At 39.1% G+C, this 22,500-nt stretch overlaps 1 protein-coding gene across 7 annotated transcripts in view; it reads left to right on the forward strand.

Moving 5' to 3' along the window:
• The window catches only part of chd9 (chromodomain helicase DNA binding protein 9), a 77,351-nt gene that overhangs the window by 23,429 nt on the left and 31,422 nt on the right, over positions 1 to 22,500 (forward strand). For 6 of the 7 annotated variants that reach the window (XM_046840947.1, XM_046840946.1, XM_046840948.1 and 3 more), the window contains one exon: positions 9,615 to 10,015. In XM_046840947.1, the coding sequence (XP_046696903.1) occupies positions 9,615 to 10,015 (401 nt within the window). Of the gene's footprint in view, positions 1 to 4,469; positions 5,664 to 9,614; positions 10,016 to 22,500 lie in introns of those variants that run through there. The other variant, XM_046840952.1, reaches the window with a different exon arrangement.

Below are 22,500 nucleotides of genomic sequence, written 5' to 3' on the forward strand. Positions count from 1 at the left end.
TCACCAAAAAAAAACGAACAAAAAATGTTCACTCAGTGATTTTGCCGATTAATTGCTCCCCAGAAAGATGTCCTGCCCCCTAGAGGTGGTGTCTTGCTTTACAGTATTAGGTGATCAGTTTTTTGTTAGCGCTAAACTTGGGGGTATCCTTTTTTTTTTTTATTTGTATGCAGTTAAGCTTCATCTTAATGGATAGCAACCATTAGGTTTGGCAGAGAAGGTGCTGTATCTCAAATGCTTTTTCTTTCATGTGCTTCGGTCAGTTCAGCATGATGTCATTCTTGATTTTCCTCTTTAAAAGAGAGACTTAAAATGTATGTTGGAGGGACAGAGTGTATCCGCAGGTCGTCTCTTTGTGCCTCACGCTTACTTCAGCTAGGGTCTCAGCTCCATGTTTCATCCTCTTACCTCCCCATGGCTGCCTTAGTGACTCAAACTTGCCCCCGGGTGTGTGAATGAATGTCCCGTTCAGACAGGGGTGTAACGGGACACAAAATTCACGGTTCGGTACGTACCTCTGTGTTTAATTCACGGTCCGGTTCAGTTTCGTTGTGGTTAGAGGGAAGAAATGCAAAACAAAAATTTGTATTAATTTTGTTATAATTGACATTTATGAATGTCAACAGTTTAAATTTTTTTAATAATTTTTAATAAAATGCCTGTTTGGTTAAATAATATATGAACTAATATTTTATAATCATTAATAAAAGTAAAATATGTAAAGATAAAAAAAGGAATTAATTTTATATTGATTACATTGAGCAATCGATTAAATTGGCACAGATTGAATTGATAAAAATCAATAAATGGAAAACTTTTATTAAATAGTTTACTAAAGACTCTTTTTGGGTAATACAGATAAATGTGTGTGTGATTTTACATTTAATATTTAATTTTCTAAAGATATGATCTACTTAACTGTTCTACTTATTTCAGCAGACTTTAACAAATGTGCTCATTCCTTCCATCCTTCCTTCATTCCCTCCCTCAATATGCGGAATTGTCAGGATCTTCTCCTTTTAAGAAAAATTCTTGGAGCTGGACATAAAACGGAAAGGAATCCATATGGCGAGACTTGCGTAAAAAAAAAACATCGGCGATGACAGGAAGTGAAGGCGGAGATTAAATAAACTTGTGATCCGCCACTTAATATGTTCGTGAGGAAACTCGGATTTGAACTATGTTCCACACGTAACAAGGATTAAATGCTGTACACACGTGCACCGTACCGAATGTGTGTATCGTTTCACCCCTAATAAACAGTGACCAGGTAAAGCAGTTTCTAAAAAATTCTTTAAAAAACTTTTCGAATTATACTGAACTATTCAGAATTTAATCAAAGAGATCCGCTCCTTCAGATATCATTTTCTTAGACCCAGCATGATTTCCACCTGATGGTATTGCGAATCAGTTGGTGAGATGAATACAGCGTGTTAAATGCCAGGCAAAGCGGTGCTGTAGCCATCTGAAACCCTTGCTTTGACGTGTTAAAGATTTGTGTGTGTGTTTGCGTGTGACTGAGCGAGTGTCTTCAGGGAGCCGAGCTAGCCGATGTGCTACTCGTGTGCATGTGCATCTGTTGGAAAGGCCTCTCAAGAGAACGGTGCACTGTGCTTACTTGTACTCTGTGGTGTGTGTGTGTGTGTGTGTGTGTGTGTGTGTGTGTTTTTATGTAGCTGTAAGAACCAAATGTCCCCACAAGCCGAGAAGTCGAGGAGAATGTCTTCACAAAACTGTAGCTTTTGCTTTTGCATTTTTTTGTTACCATGAATTAACAAAACACATCAAATATTTTCTTTGGGTTCAGGTTTGAATTAGCAGTAGTTCCCTGCGTTCATACATTTATAAGTGATTGTGTCTTACAAAGATGGTAAGACCACCATGTGTCTGTGTCCATATGTTAGAAAGGTCCTCTCTGGAGAGATGTGCTAGCTGATACTGCACTCTCCGTGTGTGTGTGTGTGTGTGTGATGGAAAGGAGGCTTGCGTTGCCAGTGTTCTGTCGTCTACGGGTCATTAATAGCTGCTGCCATGTTTAATGGGTTCAGGAAACACTGCTACACATCATGTCCTGTTTCATTAATCAGATTGTGCTCATCTCCCCCCCTCCCTCTCTCGCTCTTTCTCTCTCTCTCTCTCTCTCTCTCTCTCTCTCAGCTCCAGTCCTCATTATGTAGTCTAATCTTTCTTCTGCAGCCCGTGACACTCTAATCTATATTAGGTTAACTAGCACACCTTAGATCCTTAGCTAACGCCAGTGTTGTACGTATCACGTTCCTATCGGTGTGAGTCTTTGTAGCGGAAACGCATGAACTCGTGTGAACCGTGTGCAATATTCATGTACATTCGTTCTTTGGCTCAGCTCTCTTATTATTATAATACTACCAATGCAAACTATACATTAATAAGCCACATGTCTTTGACGTGTGTGTGTGTGTGTGTGTGTGTGTGTGTGTGTGTGTGTGTGTGTGTGTGTGTGTCCGCTGTAATCTTTTTGTTAATGGATCTAACTGAGCAGAGATTTTGTGATGATGTGATTGATCTGTCAGTTTATTATTTCCTAATCCACTTCAGACAACTGGAAAGTGAAAGCAAGATATGAAATTCTCTCTCTCTCTCTCTCTCTCTCTCTCTCTCTCTCTTTCTGCCTGTCTGCGTTTCTGTCACTCATCTGTCTTGTCATTCTCTGTTTCACTCATGTACTTCGTCACCTTTTTTTCCCCTCTATCATGCTCTCTTTCTCGCTCTCTTTGTGACATTTTTTCCCCCTCTATCACTGTCTGGTTCTTTCTTTCTCAATCTCTCTGGCCAGATTACTATTCAGATTTTGAGACAGCCCCGCCCCCTTTCAGCCAAACCCCTCCCCCTTTCCCCAGCACTTCTACTTCATCTCATTTCCATATTAACTGTTTGGTTGCCATGGAGCCTGTGCCATTCAGGCCACGTGATCATGTCAGCATGTGTTTGTTCCCCCTGCTGCTCACTGCCAGCACATTACTGCCACACACACACACACACACACACACACACACACACACACACCCTTTTTCCCTGTGTTCATTGCATTTGTTTCAGAGTTGGGTCTGGGGTTCCCCCCCCACTCTATGGTGAACACGTTTCTTCTATTTCCATTTTTGTTCTTTCCATTTCTCGTTTTTTTGTCATGTTTGAGATGTTGATAGTTACACATAACACCACACACTCCGCACGCGTTTTTTCGATTCAGACGTGTGCGTTAGTTTTGATATTATCCTGTCTGTAAAATGTGATTCTATGTACAGATGTCATTTTCTATGCTTCTGCCACTAGGTGGTGAAGGCTTTGTGTTCAGTATGTCTGCGCTTCCATCTACCCCTCTGTGTGTCCGTCCACTACACACATTACGTATCGCAAAAACAAGACAATATCGGTTTGTAGAATTAATGAAATCATCGTTGTAAATAGCAACTTTTTTTTTTATCCTGATTCAAGCAGGGTCAAGGTCATAGCAAAGGCAAATGTCTATAATCATTTTTTTTCCATAGCTGCTGCCCAGTTTGAAATACATTTTAAGGGATTTTCAGACCAGAACATCTGTAACAAGAAGGAGAAGACTTTCGAAAGCATAACTCTCTAAAAGCTGTAACTCTGTAACACTCACATTTCTCTGTAGTGCATCTAGAGCTTATCATTTTCCTGAATATGCTCCTTTAAATGTTCTTTCTAACCAAAACAGACAGAGCCATCATGATGTACTTCTGAATTTAGTGCACAAACAGAACATTAATTTCCACCAAGACCATTATTTTAATTTTTTCCGGAAAATGGCCTACTTGCTTATAAACTGCCTGAGCATGTTATCTGTTCAGAGCCTACAGGGTATTTAAATACTGGTGTCTTGTGGTAAAGGTTTTATACAAATTCATTCAATTTTAAGGAAGAATTAAAGATTATACCAGACACAGCAGAGCTGCCGGGATTTTTAACCCCCACAATGCTAAATACAACAACAAAAAAGACTGACATTTAGATGATTTCCAACACCAAAGTTGGAGATATTGGCTTTATTGTCTATTTGTACACCTACAGTGTGATACAATAAGGTGTGTGTGTGTGTGTGTGTGTGTGTGTGTGTGTGGCATAGTTTATAATTCTGCGTCTGTGCTTTTATAAATATGTCTGCCTTCATACTCGAGTGTAACATGGTCATGTCTGCTCACAGGCAGAACATTGAGAAAACTGCACTATAAGTATATAAACAGAATGAAGGTTTCTAAAATGCAGTATTTTTATTAAAAAAAACCTTTTCCCATTGTGCACAGCTAAGTATATTAACTTTAAGGTACACTGATCAGTATTATCATGCGTATCATCGCATGGCAAAAGATCTCAAAAATTTCGCTTCGAGTAGACGGTTAATTTATTTTTATTGTGACGGCGTATCCCTCAAATCAAATTTTATTTGTCACATACATACAGAGTACGACACGCAGTGAAATGCTTTTTACGACAGTTTGGCATGAGGGAATGGAATGAGGGAATGAATCCGTTATCTCACTGCGTTTGTCCTCACGCACCAGGTGTTTGTTTAAGACCAGGGTTTTGTCTGTATTGAAAATGCACAGCATTTTTTATTTATTTTTTCCCCAGGCCACCACACATCGGTTCCGAGGTGGTCCGACAGAACAGGACAGGGTAGAGAGAGAGAGAGAGAGAGATGACAGGCCGTGCAACAGCAACAGATGAGCTACAACAGATGAGCTGCAGTCATGTAGTAACCGTAGATGGAGGGATGGAGGTGATGAGATTCAGTAATGATCTCATGCTGGGTGAAATGCACGCATTTAGATGCAGTGCAGGATGTATAGGGTTAATATGTGGACGGTAATCTTATAACGGCGATGCGAGCCCCCTCTGCTGGCCCACGCGCTCTCCGAGAGAGAGAGAGAGAGAGAGAGAGACGGTATTTTTAACGACATCTCTAATATTCACGCTGATGCATTTTGATGCGTCGCCTTTTTTTCCGCCTCGCTCCGGTCTCCGCGCGCGCCGCAGCTCTCCACACAGGACAGGAACGGCGGAGGAAACGGAGGAGGAGGAGGAAGAAGAAAACACGTTTCTTTTGCGTGTAAAAAAAAAAAAGGTGGAGCAGAGATCCGGTGATTTTTTTCACCCTTATTCGGGATGTGAAGTAAAAAAAAAGGGAGGAAGAAGTGACTGGTTGTAAAAGTGCAGGCCTTGTTTGAGGGCGAGAAAAAAAAAAAATAGAGAACAGGAGAAGCGCGAGACGGAGCGGAGCGCGCGCACGCGTGGGGAAGAATGAAAGAGCGGCGGATGCGCGCGACGGCGGCCGCGTTGTTGTTGTTCCTTTCCGTTCATCCGGTCACTTCTCGGCGGCTGTGAAGGAGTGTTGAGTGCACGGAGGCCGGCTAGAGTAGGAGGAGAGGAAGAAGAAAGGAAGAGGTGAAGAGACCTGCTGGGGGAGGGAAGGAAAGAGAGAGAGAGAAAAGGAAGAGAGGGGGCGCGAGCGAGCGCGTGTAGCGGAGAGACAAAAAAAAAAAAAAAAACCCCGGCGGAAGGACAAGAGTTTTTTTTTCCGCGAGGCGCCTGGAAGATAGAAGTAAGGAGGGAAAAAATAGACCGGGAAGGACAAGATGTCGGCGGTGAAGAGACCGAGAGGACGGGTGAGTCTTTGCTCGTTACATGCAGCGACGAACGCGATTGTGATAGGACGGAGCGTGAGCGCGACGGCCGCCATCTTGCGCCTGCACGGGGTTCCGTTCCGTGCCTGCACGGGGTTAGCATGGCGGCTCGTCAGTGTTAGCATCGGCGTTACTAGCGTTAGCGTTTAGCCAGGCCGCAGGGTGGCAGGCTAAGAGGTGCACGGGGTGAGTTTTTACACCCCCCTTCCTACTCTCACACACACACCTTCTTCTTCTTCTCCCCCCACTACTTCCTTCGGTTCTTCTTTCCTCTTCTTTCTATATATATATATTTATATATTATAAACCCTGTGTTTGTATAGACATGTATTCCTGTTAGCCAGTGTGCTAATGTAGAGTGATGGCCGTGTATCATTTTATCCCAGAACCCCGCGTGCGTGTACAATCCCGGGTCTTATAACGGGTTATCGTTTTTTTTTTTTTTTTTTTGCCTTTTTCCTTTCACAGGCCGTATTTGGAGTAGGAGGAGAGAGAGAGAGAGAGAGAGAGAGAGGTTGAAATCACTGCAGTGCTGGCAGCCTGTAATTTCAGTTATTTATAGATGTATTACACAGCTGCAGTGCTCCCACTTTGGTGCATTCTCTCTATCTCCGTCCCATTCCCTTTTTCATTTTCCAGTTAACTCCCTCACTTCCTCCCTCCCTCCATCTCCCTTTCTCCATCTCATCCTCCACCCTCCCTCCCTCCCTCTCCTGCTATTGCATATCCCATTTTATCCTTGCTTTCCTGCTCATATTTTTTTCCCTGAAATGAATTAATGAGTCTCTCTGTCACGTGACTCGCTCTATGCAGGCCATGTTTATCCTCCACATGAATTAGTGTTTATTTCCTCTCCTCCTCCTCCCCCTCTTATTGTTTCCCTGCTTCTAGGTAAGTCCCTTTATTATAACATGCAGGAAGGAAAAAAAAGCACGAATCAGAACCAGGCCATGGCTCAGACTTTGTATGTGTGTGTTTATTGGTTCTCCCCGGTCTCTCACTCTCTTCCCGTTTCTAAGCTCTGGAAGTGTGTGTGTGTGTGTGTGTGTGTGTGTGTGTGTGTGTGTGTGTGTGTAATGAAATAAAGGCAGTCATGTATAATTCACGTTATGATCGTGTAGCAGGCCGGGGCATGTTGCAGACTGTATTATTCATGCCGGAATGGCTGACGTGCCGTCTGTCCGTATGTTTTATTCTTTCTTTTTTCCCTCTCCTCTTTCCTATTTAATTTCCCCTCAAATCACAAACAAAGTCATACTAACGAACGTAAAATGCAGGCAATTATTTGCTTTTCGATGCACACACGTCCACGTTATGTTATGTTTTGTTTATTATATTCTTTGGCGTTTTTATTTTGTTGGCTTGTCATTTAAAAAAAAAAAAAATGTCCGGCTAATGTATTCGGTTCTTTTCACACACAGGCTGTCCTCATAATTTCTCTAGATCTCGTAACAGCGGTTCGGGCCACGTCACCTCCCCGGGTTGTGTTTCCACTTAAACGAATGGCTGTTAAATTCTCATAAATGTGTGTGTAAAAGTTGTTGTCAAGTGAACAGGATAAAGCAAGTTCAAGCCAGTTTTGTTTTTGAGATTTAATGATTAAAATATTTATCAATATTGTGATAAATCTTATAATCTTCGATCTGTTTGGTGGACTTTGAGAATAAGAGGTAGCTGGATGGACGTTCTTGTTTTGCATGTTTTATTTCTCCTTTTTTTAATCTTATAATAAAAAATTATTTGTGTAAATAACATTGGAACCACCTTCCTTTACTTTTCTATGAGTTTTATTTTATTATTATTTTAAGTAGATATAATTATTTAGCTGAATAACCCTTTCCTATCTCCTGTGTGTGGAATTGAATAGTTGATTTGGTGTCTGGTGGTCAACGATTTAAAAGTTAATGGATCTGGTTGTGGTTCCCACGGGTGTGTGTTTGAGTTGTGTGCATTGGGGTTGTAATGGTTTCATGGGTTATTTACGATGTTTGATTGGACAATATCCATACCATTTCAAAAGATATTTCAGTCTTTTGTGAACTCTTTAGGTTATATATATATATATGTGTGTGTGTGTGTGTGTGTGTGAGAGAGAGTTTGAGGATTTCTGTCTATAATGCCCTAAAATATTTGTCTGTACTTCATACTGTACTACATCCTCCTTTTCTTCTTAAGACCTGTTTAGATTAAATTATCACCATCTAGGAAAAAAGTCTCTCCAGTAAAAAAGCTCTGGTGTTCATAAAAATGACCACAAAAGGAGCAGCGAGTGTCTGACAGGTTGTATTTTCTATGACTCCGGATGTTTATATTCACAACATCTCCTTCGAGGGTTTTGACGAGGTTCTAAAGTACACAAGAAAAACCCGAAGCCGATGTCCAAGGCAAATCAAGGTTCAACATAAATATAATAAATAAATAATTGTTCTTTCTTTGTATGTATTTAATGAGCAATATTCAATTTGAAGTTTTATATAAAAGTTATATAAAAGTTTAAATCAAAATTTAAATCAAATTCACAATGTTGGCATTTAAAAACGCTTTCAGCTTGATGGCAAAATAATTTTGAAAGAAAAAACGGAAAAAACCCGCATTTTATGCATGTCTACTCGTGTAAAAATGTTTTTTTTTTTTTTAACGTGCATTTTAAAAATTTTTAGCATGGCTTAACACAGCGAAACCACAGATCTGTAATATTTTTTTATCATGTGAAAATCTCAACGCTCTAAAACAAATAGTGAATGTGTGTACAAGTTATTCCCGCTACAACATGCACAGGCTTAGCAGCATCATTTGACCTAGAGAAAATGAGAACATGGTGGGTTTCCCTTGTTTTTTAGGCGGAAAGTGTGTGCGCTAGTGGCATCCTATAAGCTTCACTGCAGGAGTGAGTGTGGCCTTGAATTTACACTCCTCCGTGGCAGGATGGCGGTGCACCCTGGAGTTTTGTAATCCGAGTTAGACCGAGTCTAGATTAGACAGGAAGTTTGAAATCCGAATACGATGATTTATCCTTGAGCTGCGTGGGACTGAGCACCGCATCAAGTGCCTGTTGCTCCAAATGCATGCTGGGAATGTAAAGATAATACCTGAATTTGATTTCCAGCATGACATATAAAGCATACCCGATTCTGTACTGTTGTACATCGTAATTATTCGACCTTTATCAGATTCCCTTACAAGAACGTGTTTTTGTGTAAACCCTGATTACGTACACTACAGCTGACTTTTGCTGAGTTTGATTGGTGTGAGGAACATCATGTACCTCCTCAGTTGTTCTCTGCAGGTGGGAAAATGCCGATATCTCTGTATGGTGCACTGTTAATAGCAATGTGACGAAATGTTACTGATCCCGTGAATTGTGCATGTGTGTGTTTCAACACGGGCTTTAAAATATTCCAATGGTAATCTCATAGTTCCTTTTCTGGTTGATTACTGCATTCTTTTCTCCCTTTTCCTTTCTATTTCCCCTCTCTTCTCTTCCTATTTCATTTATTTCATCTTCCTTTCTTTTAAATTACCTTATTTTGTCTTTTCCTCTCTATTCCCCATATCTTTACTATTTCTAATTTTCCTCTTTATTGAAACAATTATTTCTTCTTTCCTTTACTTCTCTACACCTCCCACCCTTTCAAATTTTTCCCCCTCCCCTTCCTCTATACTTTAATCTCTGTTTCGTTCTTTTCTTTTCCAGTGTACTATAAATTACGCAGGGCACAATTTTGTTGTTTCGCCCCATGTGTTAAAAGTTTATGAACATATGGAGTTTGTTTCTGAGGATGCCATATCATTTATAACACACTGACTTTCCCCTACACACAACAATAATCAACATATAAATGGTACATGTAAACGTTATTTGAATGAAGTCTGGGATGCATTTAAACACATTCACTCATTCTGCTTTCCTCTTTATTTTCTTTTCCCCTCAAGCCTCCGAAAAACACTAATGGTTCGAGCAGCCAGTCCCGGTTGCTCAGCCCGCCGATGAAAAGCAGCTCCTCCTCTTCTTCCTCCTCGTCCTCGTCTTCCTCGTCTTCGTCCTCGCACTCGTCCTCCTCGGAGAAGCGTATCCCCAAGCGGCCACAGCAGATGGAGTCGTTTTCGCTGGAAGACAAACAGCAGAAGGCCAACCGCATCATTTCTGAGGCCATCGCCAGGGCACGCGAGCGGGGCGAGAAGAACATCCCGCGCGTAATGAGCCCCGAGAGTTTCCCCAGCTCCTCCGAGCTGCACAAGCACAGAGCGGGATCTTCTAAATCCAGAACAAAGAAAGGTTGTAAAAGTGCTCGCATCATTAAACCTTCCAGAGAAAAGCAGAAGAGTCTGATCAAGTAAGAGCTTCTCCTTGATTCATTACACTATCATCTAATGTTTACTTTTTGTTTTAAGATTTGTCTCGTTTAGCTTTCACTCATTCTAGTACATTTGCACCTGAGCATGGAGGCATAATCTTTTTTGTTGTGTGTCGTTTTTATTGTAGTTTCATGAATGCCTCGTAAAATCTTTTATTTTTCCCTTTGTGCACACCGTCCTAGAGTTCTAGTTAGAACTAGTCTGAGACCCCATTGCCCAGATGTTTGTGAAGCTGTTGCTTTAGTTCCAAGAAAGTGTGAATCGTCAGAACAACCACCAACACAAGTGCTAGAACGCTACAGGGTTCACTTCAGAGACTGAACTCTGCATACATAAAAGCATTGTGACTAAATTATGACTGACGTTTGTTTTGGAGACTGCTGTTTATACCATTTATATGATTTGCTCTGTAACGTTTGCAGCAAATTTGAACCAAATCCGAATATGAAAATCTGAATAACAGGAAACTGTTAATGGGTAATTGATAGGAACCGAAGGCCGTCTGCGGTCAAATCGGAGAGTAGTTTTTTTTTTTCCTTCTAAATTCGCCTTGTAGTCGTTCAGCAAGTCTGTATAAGAGACTGTTGTTGCCAAGATGGTAGGAGCAAAGTTCAGGTCTATTTACTGTCTGCTTACTTGATGCCTTGGAGCTGTTAAACAAAAGAGAACAAAAAAGAATATGGAGAAAGAAAGAGAGGCGGTATGAATTTTAAGTCACTGAAATCAGTAGATTGCAAATGAGTTCCATTTTGTTCATCTTATTTTTTTTCCCCCTGAATGTGTGCCTGCTGCCTTTATGGGGTGTGTAAATTCTTTGGTCACTGAAGTGAGTTCTTCAGAAGATTTTAGTTTAGAATTTTAAACCACAAACCTCTCCAAAGGTTCAGTCTGCATATAGTCAGTCAGTCTGTCCAGTGTAAGACAACGAAGCTGGGGTGAGTAAATGGTGTTCTGGAGAAGGTTTATTTGTCTTTCTTTAAACGAGGGATCAAACCGTCATGTCTGATATTCCTCTCGTCCATATAAAATTATAAAGTTCAGCACTTGAGGGAAGCGAGCAGAGTGAAGTGAGCAGTGCGGGGTTACGTAATATTTGAAAACAATGCGCTCTACGTGCACAATGGTTTATGGAGTTATAAGAAAAAAAGGTTTTATACCTTTTTAACAGCACTTAAATATTTACTTTTTCTTACCTCTACTTTCTTTGTTTTTTTTTTTTGTCTTTATTCTTTTCTGTTGCTTTCTTTTTTGTTTAAATTGTTTTTCTCTTTCCTCCCCTTTGCTTTTCTTTAACATTCCTTTACATTTCTTTTCATTATCGTTTCACTTTTCTCCCATTTTCTTTCCTGTCTTCATTTTCCCTCTTTCTTTGTTTCTCTTTGCTGTTTGCTTTCTGTTTTTATACTTTCTTTCCTTTTACTTCAGTTTCACAGTAAAAGTGTTGATGTTTTTATATAAAATTTGACCTGCAGTAGAACAGAACACTGTGATATTGGTTGTACATAAGATAAAGCGAGTGATGTGAGTGCTGGATGAGAGTAAAGCAGGACAGATAGAGGATTAGAGAAGAAGGTTGTGAGAGAAAAGAAGTTCCCAGTCCCTCTGAGAGACATTAGACTGTACTGGAGGCTGCACGAGAGAGCATCTCTGAGCAGCAGCGATGAACGTTTTACTGTTTAACTTCTTTACGGTCATTATTACAGGAAGGACAAAACCCGTTCTTAAATCAGCACTAACACACTGACATTATTCACAAACCGAGATGCACCTGCTAGGAGAAACAGCAAACGTGTGCTCCAGCGTCTAATTACTACCATTATTCTCATTTTGCAGGTTTTCTGATGGATCTGTGCTGCAAAATTATTATTTTTTTTCTTCTCCATTTTCTCCCCCGCTGTGTAATATGACCGTAAGCTGCGCAGCAGTGTAGGAGAATCAAGTTTGACACAAATGGCTTAGCTTTGTGTTCGAGCTGCTCGGAAAGCTAACACTGAAAAGTCTAGCACTTATCACTTACCTCATCCGGAGGCTCTCTGTGATATTAAAGTAGCATTTATATAGAATGGTGTTCGATTATGTTCATGATCTCAGACTCTGAGGCACACCCAAGGAATGTAAGAGAGACTATTTTAGCCACAGTCTTGAGGCAGCTTAGCCATACACGTGTTTTATTTGCGCAGCATGAATTATAAGACACCTGAAGCTCCTCGTCCACATGAAAAGCTTATTCAGCAACCACGTGGATCATGGAGCTGAACAGTTATTCAGACTTTCTGCACAGAATCCAGGACAGGATACAGAGACCAGTTACGCTGCTAGCATTTGTGTTCCCTGTTCTTCTGAGGAGATGGTTGTCCATTAAGGCTGCACTGTATTTGTTTGTAACGTGTTCACAGGTTTGATGCTCTAACCCTGTTTTGTTTTTTGTTTATTAGTCAGCTCTGTTTAGATATTTTAGATCTGTGTTTTCTGGATTGGTAAATACTTTAAATTTACATCCTTTTTTTGTTTTTGTTATACTCTGGTCAGAATTCGTGATTTGTGACTTCAATAACTACAATTACAACGAGAGCGAAAGGTTTAAGCGTAGCTTTTGTGTTAGTGTGTTTTAATATTGCTGTGCATAAAAATCGCTAACTATAGCAAGCTAGTTAGATACTTGTGCATGTTAATACAGATTAGCATATTAAGGGTAGAGGTGCAATCGAAATGTATTCATTCTAACTTGCATCTTTTATTTTCTTGATTATTTGTAACTGTACGGTGAGTTATAGGAGGTTTGTGTTTACAATGTACTTGTAGCTCAGGTGGGATTCGAAACTAGCACCTCGAAGCACTAAGATTTGTAAGGTAAATTATTTCTGTTTACGTTGGACTGAAAACTGCATCTCGGACATTAAATCTGCTGGTTTTGCCAGCCATCCTGTCCTGCTGCTCTGTTTGTCTGCTCTTGTATCTCAGAGGATGCTGCATCCTGCACTGTATCACAAGGCCATGTATGAACATATTCGACATTCCAGCCATCCAGGAAAAAAGCAGCGGGTGTGAAATTTCTGCACAGACTTGCCAGCTATGGTAAACAAATTAGCCGTGTGACTGACCCAAATACTTCAGCTGCAAGCTGCACAAAAAAGCAGAGCAGAATGCGTGTTCTTGTTGCTAAAGACGAGCTTTTTATTTTTAGATAGACGTGTTTTAATTTACTCCCCCAGACTCGGAAAAGCGTCAGAACATGTTCTGCCCGTTAGTTACATATACAAGACATTTTTTAATAAAAAAGTAAAATATTGAGGGAAAAGTACAGAAGTAGAGGTCATACCAGTGTGCCTGCATTTAGACACATGGTGCTTTAAAAGAAGAACGAATAGAATGTTGTAATCCAGTTTCCTGTTGCAGCTGTAGCACTGTGCCCGTGTTCAGGGTTTGTTGGTATCAGTTTATCAGTTAATTTGAATTTTTTATTTATATGTCATTTGCTTGGAAGCAAACATTAGGCTTTATAACCGGGGGAATAGATTTATTCTGAAGTGTTCAAGCAGTGCAGTTTTATATGTGACCTCTCCATTCTTTATGCACTTGTTATGCAATAGTGAGGACCAGGAAGTAAATTCTTTCTCTCTCTCTTTTTTTGCCATGGAGAGTTGTATTTTTAACTTGTATTTTTAATATTATTTAAATAAACATATCAGTCATGACACAATGCACATTTTCTTTTTTGATACTGATCCAAAAACCTTAAGTACCAACTAATGTCGAGTCATTTTTTTTTTTCTTTAAAAATTATTGCTTTATTTTTAATCTGTTCTAAATGCGAAGGGAAAAAAGTCCTTGAGGAAAAAATGCAGCTTTCAAAGCAAATATCTTAATGTATAAATATTGTATGCAAAATATATGGTACTTTACAACAAGGTGAGGAAACAAGAAAAATTTGAATCAAATCGGTATTTGGTGCAACCACTCTTTCTTTTCATTTTTACACTTACACACTTTGTACACATGCACAAAGTCAGGGTTTTTATAGGGACCAGAGTTTGATTAAACAATTATGCTAAGCAGGTGCTAATAATCATTTCATATGTACTTTGAAAAGCAGTCATTAATTGAAATGGTCGGTTGGCTTTCGTTTTTTTCCCGCATTGTCATTGTCATTGTTTTAGCTGTTTTTCGGCTGAATCAGCATGTAGAATTGGCAGCGGAGCTCGTTGGAGAGAAAGAGCTCAGATTGGCTAATTGACTTTTGCGTCATTTGTAGCAGACGTGATTGAAAAATGCTACACAACTTTGCTAGTAATGATCCCAGCAGGTCTAATCGCTGCTTGCTTTATACATTAACATTTTTAATGCTTCCGGTTTCACGGTTTACATGCTGAATACACACTACTGCCACCTGCTGGTATGGGAGTGTTATGTTCTCTCACGCAAGCACAGAACGTGTATGCACGGTTTGGTGCGTCAGATGCGCCTGCCTAATAACCGGCCTGATTTGCTGCACAATCAGCCGATGCCGATTAATTAAAAAATGCCATTAAAAAACCCTCTAATAAAGAGTGTCAGAAGGCAACAGTAAAACAGTGAAGGTTTCCTGCAAGTTTGGGGCTGCAGTTCTGCAACTGAAGCTGGAAATGTTTCGGTATTAATGGTGTCCTCAATGCCGGGAAAATACATTAAGATACTTTATTCATCATGCAATACGCTCAGAGAAGCATCTGATTATCCCCAAAATCATTCTGCAGCAGAGCAATGACCCCAAACATACAGCTAATGTCAGTAAGGACCATCTTAAGTGTAGAGAAGAGCAAGGAGTCCTGGTAGTAATAGTTTTGCCCCACACAGGGACCTGATCTCAACATCATTGAGTATGTCTGGGATTACATGAAGAGACGGGAGGATTTAAGGCAGCCTTCATCCACAAAAGTTTTGTGTTTGGTTCTCCAGGATGTTTGGAACAACCCACCTGCTGAGTTCCATAACACAAATACACAAATATTGATTTGATTTTGAATTTGTCTCCTGTTTAAAAAATGTCCATTTTGTTAATTAATAAAGAAATGAACTATTAACACTTCTATCTTTAGAAAGTATTCTTTATTTTTCTGATTTTTTTTCACACCTACCTACAACATTTGCACAATACTGTATATGTACTGTAATGGAATCTAATTTCATAGCGCTACACTAAATCTGTCTTTTCTGTTTCTTACAAGATCAAACCAAGTTCATTGTTTTTCCTCCTATGAAATATGATCCGTTTTTTTTGCCTTTGTCGGCCATCTCATAGAAGGAAAGATCAGCATACAGCGAAATCGACTAATTAAAGGCATTAATGTAACCATGGAAACAGATTGTCTTGGGTTATGGGACAGATCCACCATTGGTTGAACATCTCTTTTTTTTATTTTTATAAAAACTACAAGGCTAATAATAATAAGTCGACTAATGAAACGTTATTTCACCGGTTGGTAGAAACTATCAAAACAGTGTATTATGGGTACTGTAGAGAGATCATTATTCTCCTTGGAAATCATTTCTGCGAGGTCATGATTTATGTCCGAGTGTAGTGAAATTGGGTTGGTGACATCATTTTAAATGCATTATGAGAACTGGATTTGTATCTCACAGCCTTTTTTAAAGAATATTTTGATGAAACATAAAACAGCCGAGTTCCTTGATTCTACTTGCTTTAAACTCTATTAAATAATTACCTGGAAAATTCTGTGGAGATTTGGAGCAGATGCGTAGGATGTTTATTTTATTTAATTTTTTTTTGCTAAGATTATTTTCTTGTAGCTGGTGTTTTTAGCTTGGCTGTTGGGTTTCAGTCAAAACCTTCTGCAGTCGGGGACCATGTTATCTGCAGCTTCTCAGCCCACTGGGGTGTTTCAGTCAATTACTCTTGTCCATAAAATATCATTATTTCACAGTTTGTATAGTTGTGAAGCAGGAACCAAGGATGGGGTCAACCAGTCTAAACCCCAGCATTTCCTTTTTCAGTCAGCTTCGTTTCCTGTCGTACTTTGGTCAGAGACAGTATAACAAATATAAACACTGACAAGATTACCAATGAGAATTGGTGTACATAAAATAAAAGAATTAAACCTGGCTTGCGACTGAGAGGAGATTGGTATAAAATACTTCTCTGAGAGACTGTTGAGCTACTCTTTTAACTCGCCGTTAAAACACCGCCCTTTTAAAGCAACTGTTGGTTTTCACATCTATTGTCTAAAAGCAGAACTGTGCAACAAAGGCAAGGTAGTGTTGGGTTTTCATTCATACATTTATTTTTCACTTCTTACATCAATTTGCTTTATAAATCAAGTTAATGTGTTGAACTATTGATCAAAGGGGCGTTGTTGCCAGATTAGCCCCGGCCTCGTAGCCTTCTGGTCTGCGTCACACTGCGGTGTCACAGTCAACTAGGGATGAAGCTCTTAATTATTTTAAATATTGGTCATTATGGTATAAGAACTTTTTCTTTATTAAAGAGAAACTCTAAAAATACAAGAGAAGATAAGACGAATCTCTTAAAATGAACAAGTAATTTGTTTCCTGCACACGAATATCTGAAAATCTAAAACCATTTAGTGCATTTAATTGCCATATTACTTCAAAAAGCAAATACACACACACACACACACACACACACACACATCAAATATAAATATCTAGAAATATAAAGTTTGAACTGATCCCAAAATAAAATAAATGTAATTTTCTTTGGCTCGAATCTTCTCCTTCCCCCTTGCTATTTTCTCCCTGTTTCTCCATTTCTCATTCTGCACCGTCCTCTGTGTTTACCTGTCCAGAGCGCTCCAGAGATTTTCGGTGGTGCGTCAATAATAACGGTCCGTGGGGAAATGCAATGCTCCATGTGTAGTTAAATGGACAAAAGGAAGCATTTTTTTTATTCGAGTAACTCGAGGAATCGTTTCAGGCCCACTGTCAACAGCACTGAGCTTAATCTTCCCTGAGCCAGTGAGACAGATCAGACATGCAGATGGAGTGGGGACGATGAGATTGATGTTTGTGCTGGTGAAAATGTGAGGGTGTGAGACTTTGAAATGCTTTAGAGGGAGAGGATGTGTGTTTGTAAGGTGGAGTGTGTGTGTGTGTGTGTGTGTGTGTGTGTGTGTGTGTGTGTGTAAGGCTGCTTTTGTCCGATGCGTGTGTATGAATGTACAGTGGATATAAAAAGTCTACACGCCCATATGAAATTGCAGGTTTTTAAAATATAAAGACAGAAATAACAACATAAATGTTAGACATGTTAGCATCATGAAATCAGAAAAAGTTTGAGGAAAAAATTTAATTATTGGGAATATTTTAAATACTGAAAAACCTACAACACCCTGATTGCATAATACTTTGCAACTTCCAACTAATACTTTGTGAAAGCAGTCTTTAACTTCACACATCTTGACTTTACAATTTGATCCCACTCTTTTTTGCAAAAAACATTATCCTCTTTTAAAGCCATGTCTTTGTTGATTTTTGTGTTCTTTGGATCATTAAGTTGAAATGTTAAATTCCTCTTCATTTTCAGCTCTTTGACAGAGAACAGAAGCTTTTGTGCCAAAATATCTTGCCATTCATTTACCCATCTATCTTGACAAGTGCCCCTGACCCTCTTCACTGTCTGTGTGGTGTTCCTTGGGTGATGGTCTGCTTTGAGCCAATCATACTGTTTAAAATGATGGCCAAAAAGTTAAACCTTGTGTCACATCAGACCATAACCACGGTTTACATTTTCTCCTAGTCCTATCATCAAATATGCAGGGTGTTGCTGATCTTTGCAATGTCTCAGTGGTACCACATTTTCTCCACTTATTGATGATGGTTTTGGCAGTGTTTCATGGTCAGGGATTCTACACATTTTGGCAAAGTCTGAAAAAGTATGGAATTTGATTCATGATTTCCAGGTCTGGATTCGTAAAAAAAAAAAAATTATTAAAAAAAACACTAGGTATTGAAAAATATTTGTTTCCATACTACTGTCCTATTCAGTTTACTAAAATATAAAATTAGGAAAACACTTACATCTACACTACTGTTTTTCAATCGTTTCCAAAAGTTTTTATTGGTGAATTGCACATGTTCAATTCTTCTGTTGCTGTAGGATTAAAGGTTTACAGTTCAAAAATTTTATTTATAAGTGATACATTTAAAATGATGATTGAAATTTAAATTGATTTTAGATGTTAATTATGGTCTTAACGATCTTTAGGGAAGTCTGCATATTTGAGTCTGGAAAAGTGTGGAGTTTTGAAATGAAAAATGTGTAGGAACCCTGCATGGTGCTTTCAGTGCCTTTTGATATATACATATATTTTTTATTCCTTTCAAATATGTCTAGTAGTTTTTTGGAAGCTCTTCGTGGCCCATGGATCGTGGCAGATTGCAGCCTCAAACATTCAAGCAAATACTACTGCAACAGCTGACTGTTATCTGGTTGTAATCAGAATCACTTTAGACTTTACACTTTTACGTGTGTGCCATTAACTTGCAGGCCTAATATTGAATGTGACTCTGGGGACATGTATTTTCTACAGATCTGAAGATTTGAAGCTTTAATGGGTAGCGTTTGCATGGTAACCAAATCATCAATCAATAAACCTTAAATGTTAAATGCTGCTGAACATGCAGGCACAGTAATAATGCTCGTGTTCTGTCCGTCTTTTTTTCCTGTGTGCAAATCATTAAAACTATACCACATTTTGGGTTTAACATTAGACCTGAAAATAAAAATGAGTAGCTGCGACAAAAATCTTGACTAACAGCCCGACTTTCGGCTTGTAGAGTGAGTTTCTGTGAAATCTTTGAGTATGTATTTGCTGAGTAGAGCAGTTCCATGTTGTATACTCTGCATACTTGGGGTGGGGGGACGCATACATTAAATGCGTCCGTATGCAGCGTTGGGTGGAGTTCAATATTGCAGTGTGAGGGTTAGTGCAGCAGGGTTTGCTGATCTGTGGATGAAAAGAGAAGTCTAGAAGAAAAGACAATGTCTGGAACACGACTGTAAGCTGTGGAATTTAGGTTTCTTTTTATAAGAAAATGAGCATCAAACCTGTTTTAGCATGACCGTGCCCGTGTACACAATGCAAGCTCCATGAAGGCATGGATTGCCAAGTTTGGAAGAGCTGGAGTGTCCTGCACAGAGCCTTGACCTCAATCCCACTTAAACACATTTGACGTGACCTGAAACCTGAACTGTGAGTGGAAATGAGTGAAGGTTATTAGAAGAGTAAAGAAGGTATAAATCTGGAACAGGATGCTCATCGTCATTGTTGGAGTGGTGGTTAGGTGTTTACATAGCTTTTGGTCATGTACTTTACCCAGCTCTGTTGATTCCAGTTTGACATCTTCGAGATCAGTGGTGTGTTTTGTCAGCCATGTGCATTAGTGTTAGGAATAAAGACCGGCTTTCAGAGTGACACTGAAAAATTAAGGAAGATCACGAGTATGAATTACGATGATGTCACGGACAGACAGGGATATTTTTTTTTTCTCAACAGAACGACATGCTTGTTCTTTTTCTCTTTCGCTTTCTCAGTTGTAAGTCGCTGTGTGTTCACACAATCCTGTAAGTCTGAGCTCATGCATGTGGAAAAGGGTGGATAGAACTTTCCTTTTCCTTGTTACACCACCAGCATTACTTTGAAGTGTGGTTGGTTAGCTTGTGTCTCGAAGGCCATGTCCAAACTAATACGTTTTTGTTTGAAAATGCATGTTTTTCTCCCCTTATTTTTCTTCATTCAATAAAAACATACCTTTTTGAAAACAAAAGTGGATAACTGAGGCTTTTAAAGAACGATGACACATTTTAGTCATTGACGTTCAAAGAGCCGGAAGTAAAATAAACGCCAGGCGGAAACGATGCAGTTCGACGTGTCTTGGGTTCTGCTTATGCGCACTACAGGAACATATGCGTTTGTAGATGTTTCGTTGTGGATGAGTAACTTGGAAACGATTTCAAACAAAAACGTGGATGCTGAGTGTGTTTGGATGAACACTTTTTCAAATGTATCCGTAATGTATATTAGTGTAGACGTATGCTAAAGAAGCATGTGTTTATTCAGTAGCTGGAGTACGAAAATCAAGAGCATGCCATTGCCTGAGAATTGGCAGGTGAAGAAATTTAGGAGGAAAAAGCAGTAAATAATATTCTAGCACAATATGAAAACTTGATCCTGGATTTTGTTTAAAAACGATATACTTTAACCTGTAAGATTAATTTTGCATTTGATACACTTTTCATAAATATCAGATTTTTTAAAAATAAAATTGCATGCTGCAGTATTCACTTTTGTGAATTATTTTTTTTATTTTATTCCCTCACAGTTAATCTGGTTCTTTTTAATTATTGTATTGATGAGGAAGTTGTATATAATCACTTCTTTTTTTGGCTGCTCCCATTAGGGGTCGCCACAGCGGATCATCTGTCTAAATACCCCTCTGTCCTCTACATCTGCCTCTTTCAACCCAACTACCTGCATGTCTTTCCTCACCACATCTATAAACCTCCTCCTTGGTTTTCCTCTTTTCCTCCTTCTTGCTAGCTCCATCCTCAGCATTCTCCTACCGATATACCCCATGTACCTCCTCTGCACATGTCCAAACCATCTCAATCTTGCCTCCCTCACCTTGTCTCCAAAACGACTTACAATCGCTGTCCCTCTAATAATCACTATCTTTTACAAAATAACAGGAAAAAATAAGCACAGTCAACAGGGTGATTGTGTTTGTGAAGGAGATTCATGTTGTCATGTTCTGCCTCAAATTTCACTTGATTTTGTGAACATGAGTAATAATTGAGAATTATTTTAAATTAGCATCCAGATTTTGGGAGTTTTGGGTAAGTGTGAGGCTTCAAGGCTTTTTTCTCTCTAGGTTTAGATTAACATTTTAACACCAGATTTTCACATCTTGAAACTTTTCAGGTTTTATAATTCTGGCCTGCTTGTCCCAGCTGCTGTGGAGATAATATCTCACTCAGGAAGTGATGTCACCCATGTCACCCACGTGCCCTCTCTGCTCGATGCTGTCTTTCAGTTGCTAGGTAACCTGAGTGTCATATTGTCCTGGTGATTAGTGTAATGCCATCCGGTGAGTGTGTCTCTGCGTGTGCCTTTGCAAATTCACAGCTGAGCGAAGAAAAAGAGACAAGACGGACAATTTGACTAGCAAACGAGAAAGGGTTTGATTTGAAAGTGTTGCTTCAGCCACAGTACTGCTCTGATGTGGCTGCAGTGTTTCTGGTTCAGTGGATACGTATTCATTCACTGTTGATTGGCTTTACTGCTTTCACATTACAGCTGTATAATAAGACTTGATTTAGCTCTTGTTTGGGTTGCATGAAGTCAACCTGCTAAAAACCTATTAGTATTATCTAATATATTACAATACTGTAATATAAATAATATTAATGGGGGTGTAACTGTACATGTATTTGTACCGAAAATGTTTCACTACACATGTGCACCAAGTGCAGTCCTTTCTACAAAGGAATTAAGTTAAAATCTGAGTTCCTCAGGAACGTGGTGGACCGCAAGTTTGTTTGGTCTCTGACTCGTACTTTGAATTTTTTTTAGATTATTATTACATTTGAAAACATACACAACTATGGCAGGAGTGTCACTAAGGCTACACACCGTACCAAAAATACGATTTGTTTTGAACCTGCTTGTCCTCCGGGCAGCTGCGAATAAGAAGGGAAGAGCTTACACATGAGAACTTCACCACACGATCTTTTCTTCATTTCGTAGTTTCTCAGCCGGCAGTGACGATGTACACAAATACTCCTCCTTATAACTGTACTAGTTTCTAAACTCTACAGAAAGAGCAAAATTATGTTGTTTGTAATAAAAAAAAATAATTTAAATGTTCAAGTGGCAATACTTTCTTTAAGAAGCATAGGGAAGGAGTCTCTAGTGTTAGCGCTTTGTAAAGTCTTTAGTGCCCAGAAAATATTTTTTATTTATGATTATAATTTTTTTAAAGACAGATATGCCTTTAATGTTTATACATGTTAGAACTTAAGTGGACGGAATCTTTTTTTAAACATTAATCAAAGTGACTTAAACATTATATAATACATAATAGTCAGATTGTTGTGGTACAAGAGGAATAAAGCGCATGACATTTTATTCCTTACATAAAAAAATAAGCAGCCATTTGTTTTGTTAAATTTTGTCTCCTGATAAAATTCACCAGCTCATCTGTAATAACTGTGTACTTCTTTGTGCTGATCAAAATAATTTTCACGAGTTGACCGCTCACGCATGGTCATTCTTATAGACGGATTCTTGATTCCTCCTTTAAAGTGTGACTTGATCGAGTTGTGCTAGACCGACAAATTATTCAAAAAGAGATTTTCATTTTATTCCGTTTGGGTTCCTTTTTCTTCAAGTTGTTGAACCTGCTTGTCCTCCGGGCATCTGCGAATAAGAAGGGAAGAGCTTACACA

The sequence above is a fragment of the Silurus meridionalis genome, chromosome 26 (genome assembly GCF_014805685.1).
Source record: "Silurus meridionalis isolate SWU-2019-XX chromosome 26, ASM1480568v1, whole genome shotgun sequence".
Classification (NCBI taxonomy): Eukaryota; Metazoa; Chordata; class Actinopteri; order Siluriformes; family Siluridae; genus Silurus; species Silurus meridionalis.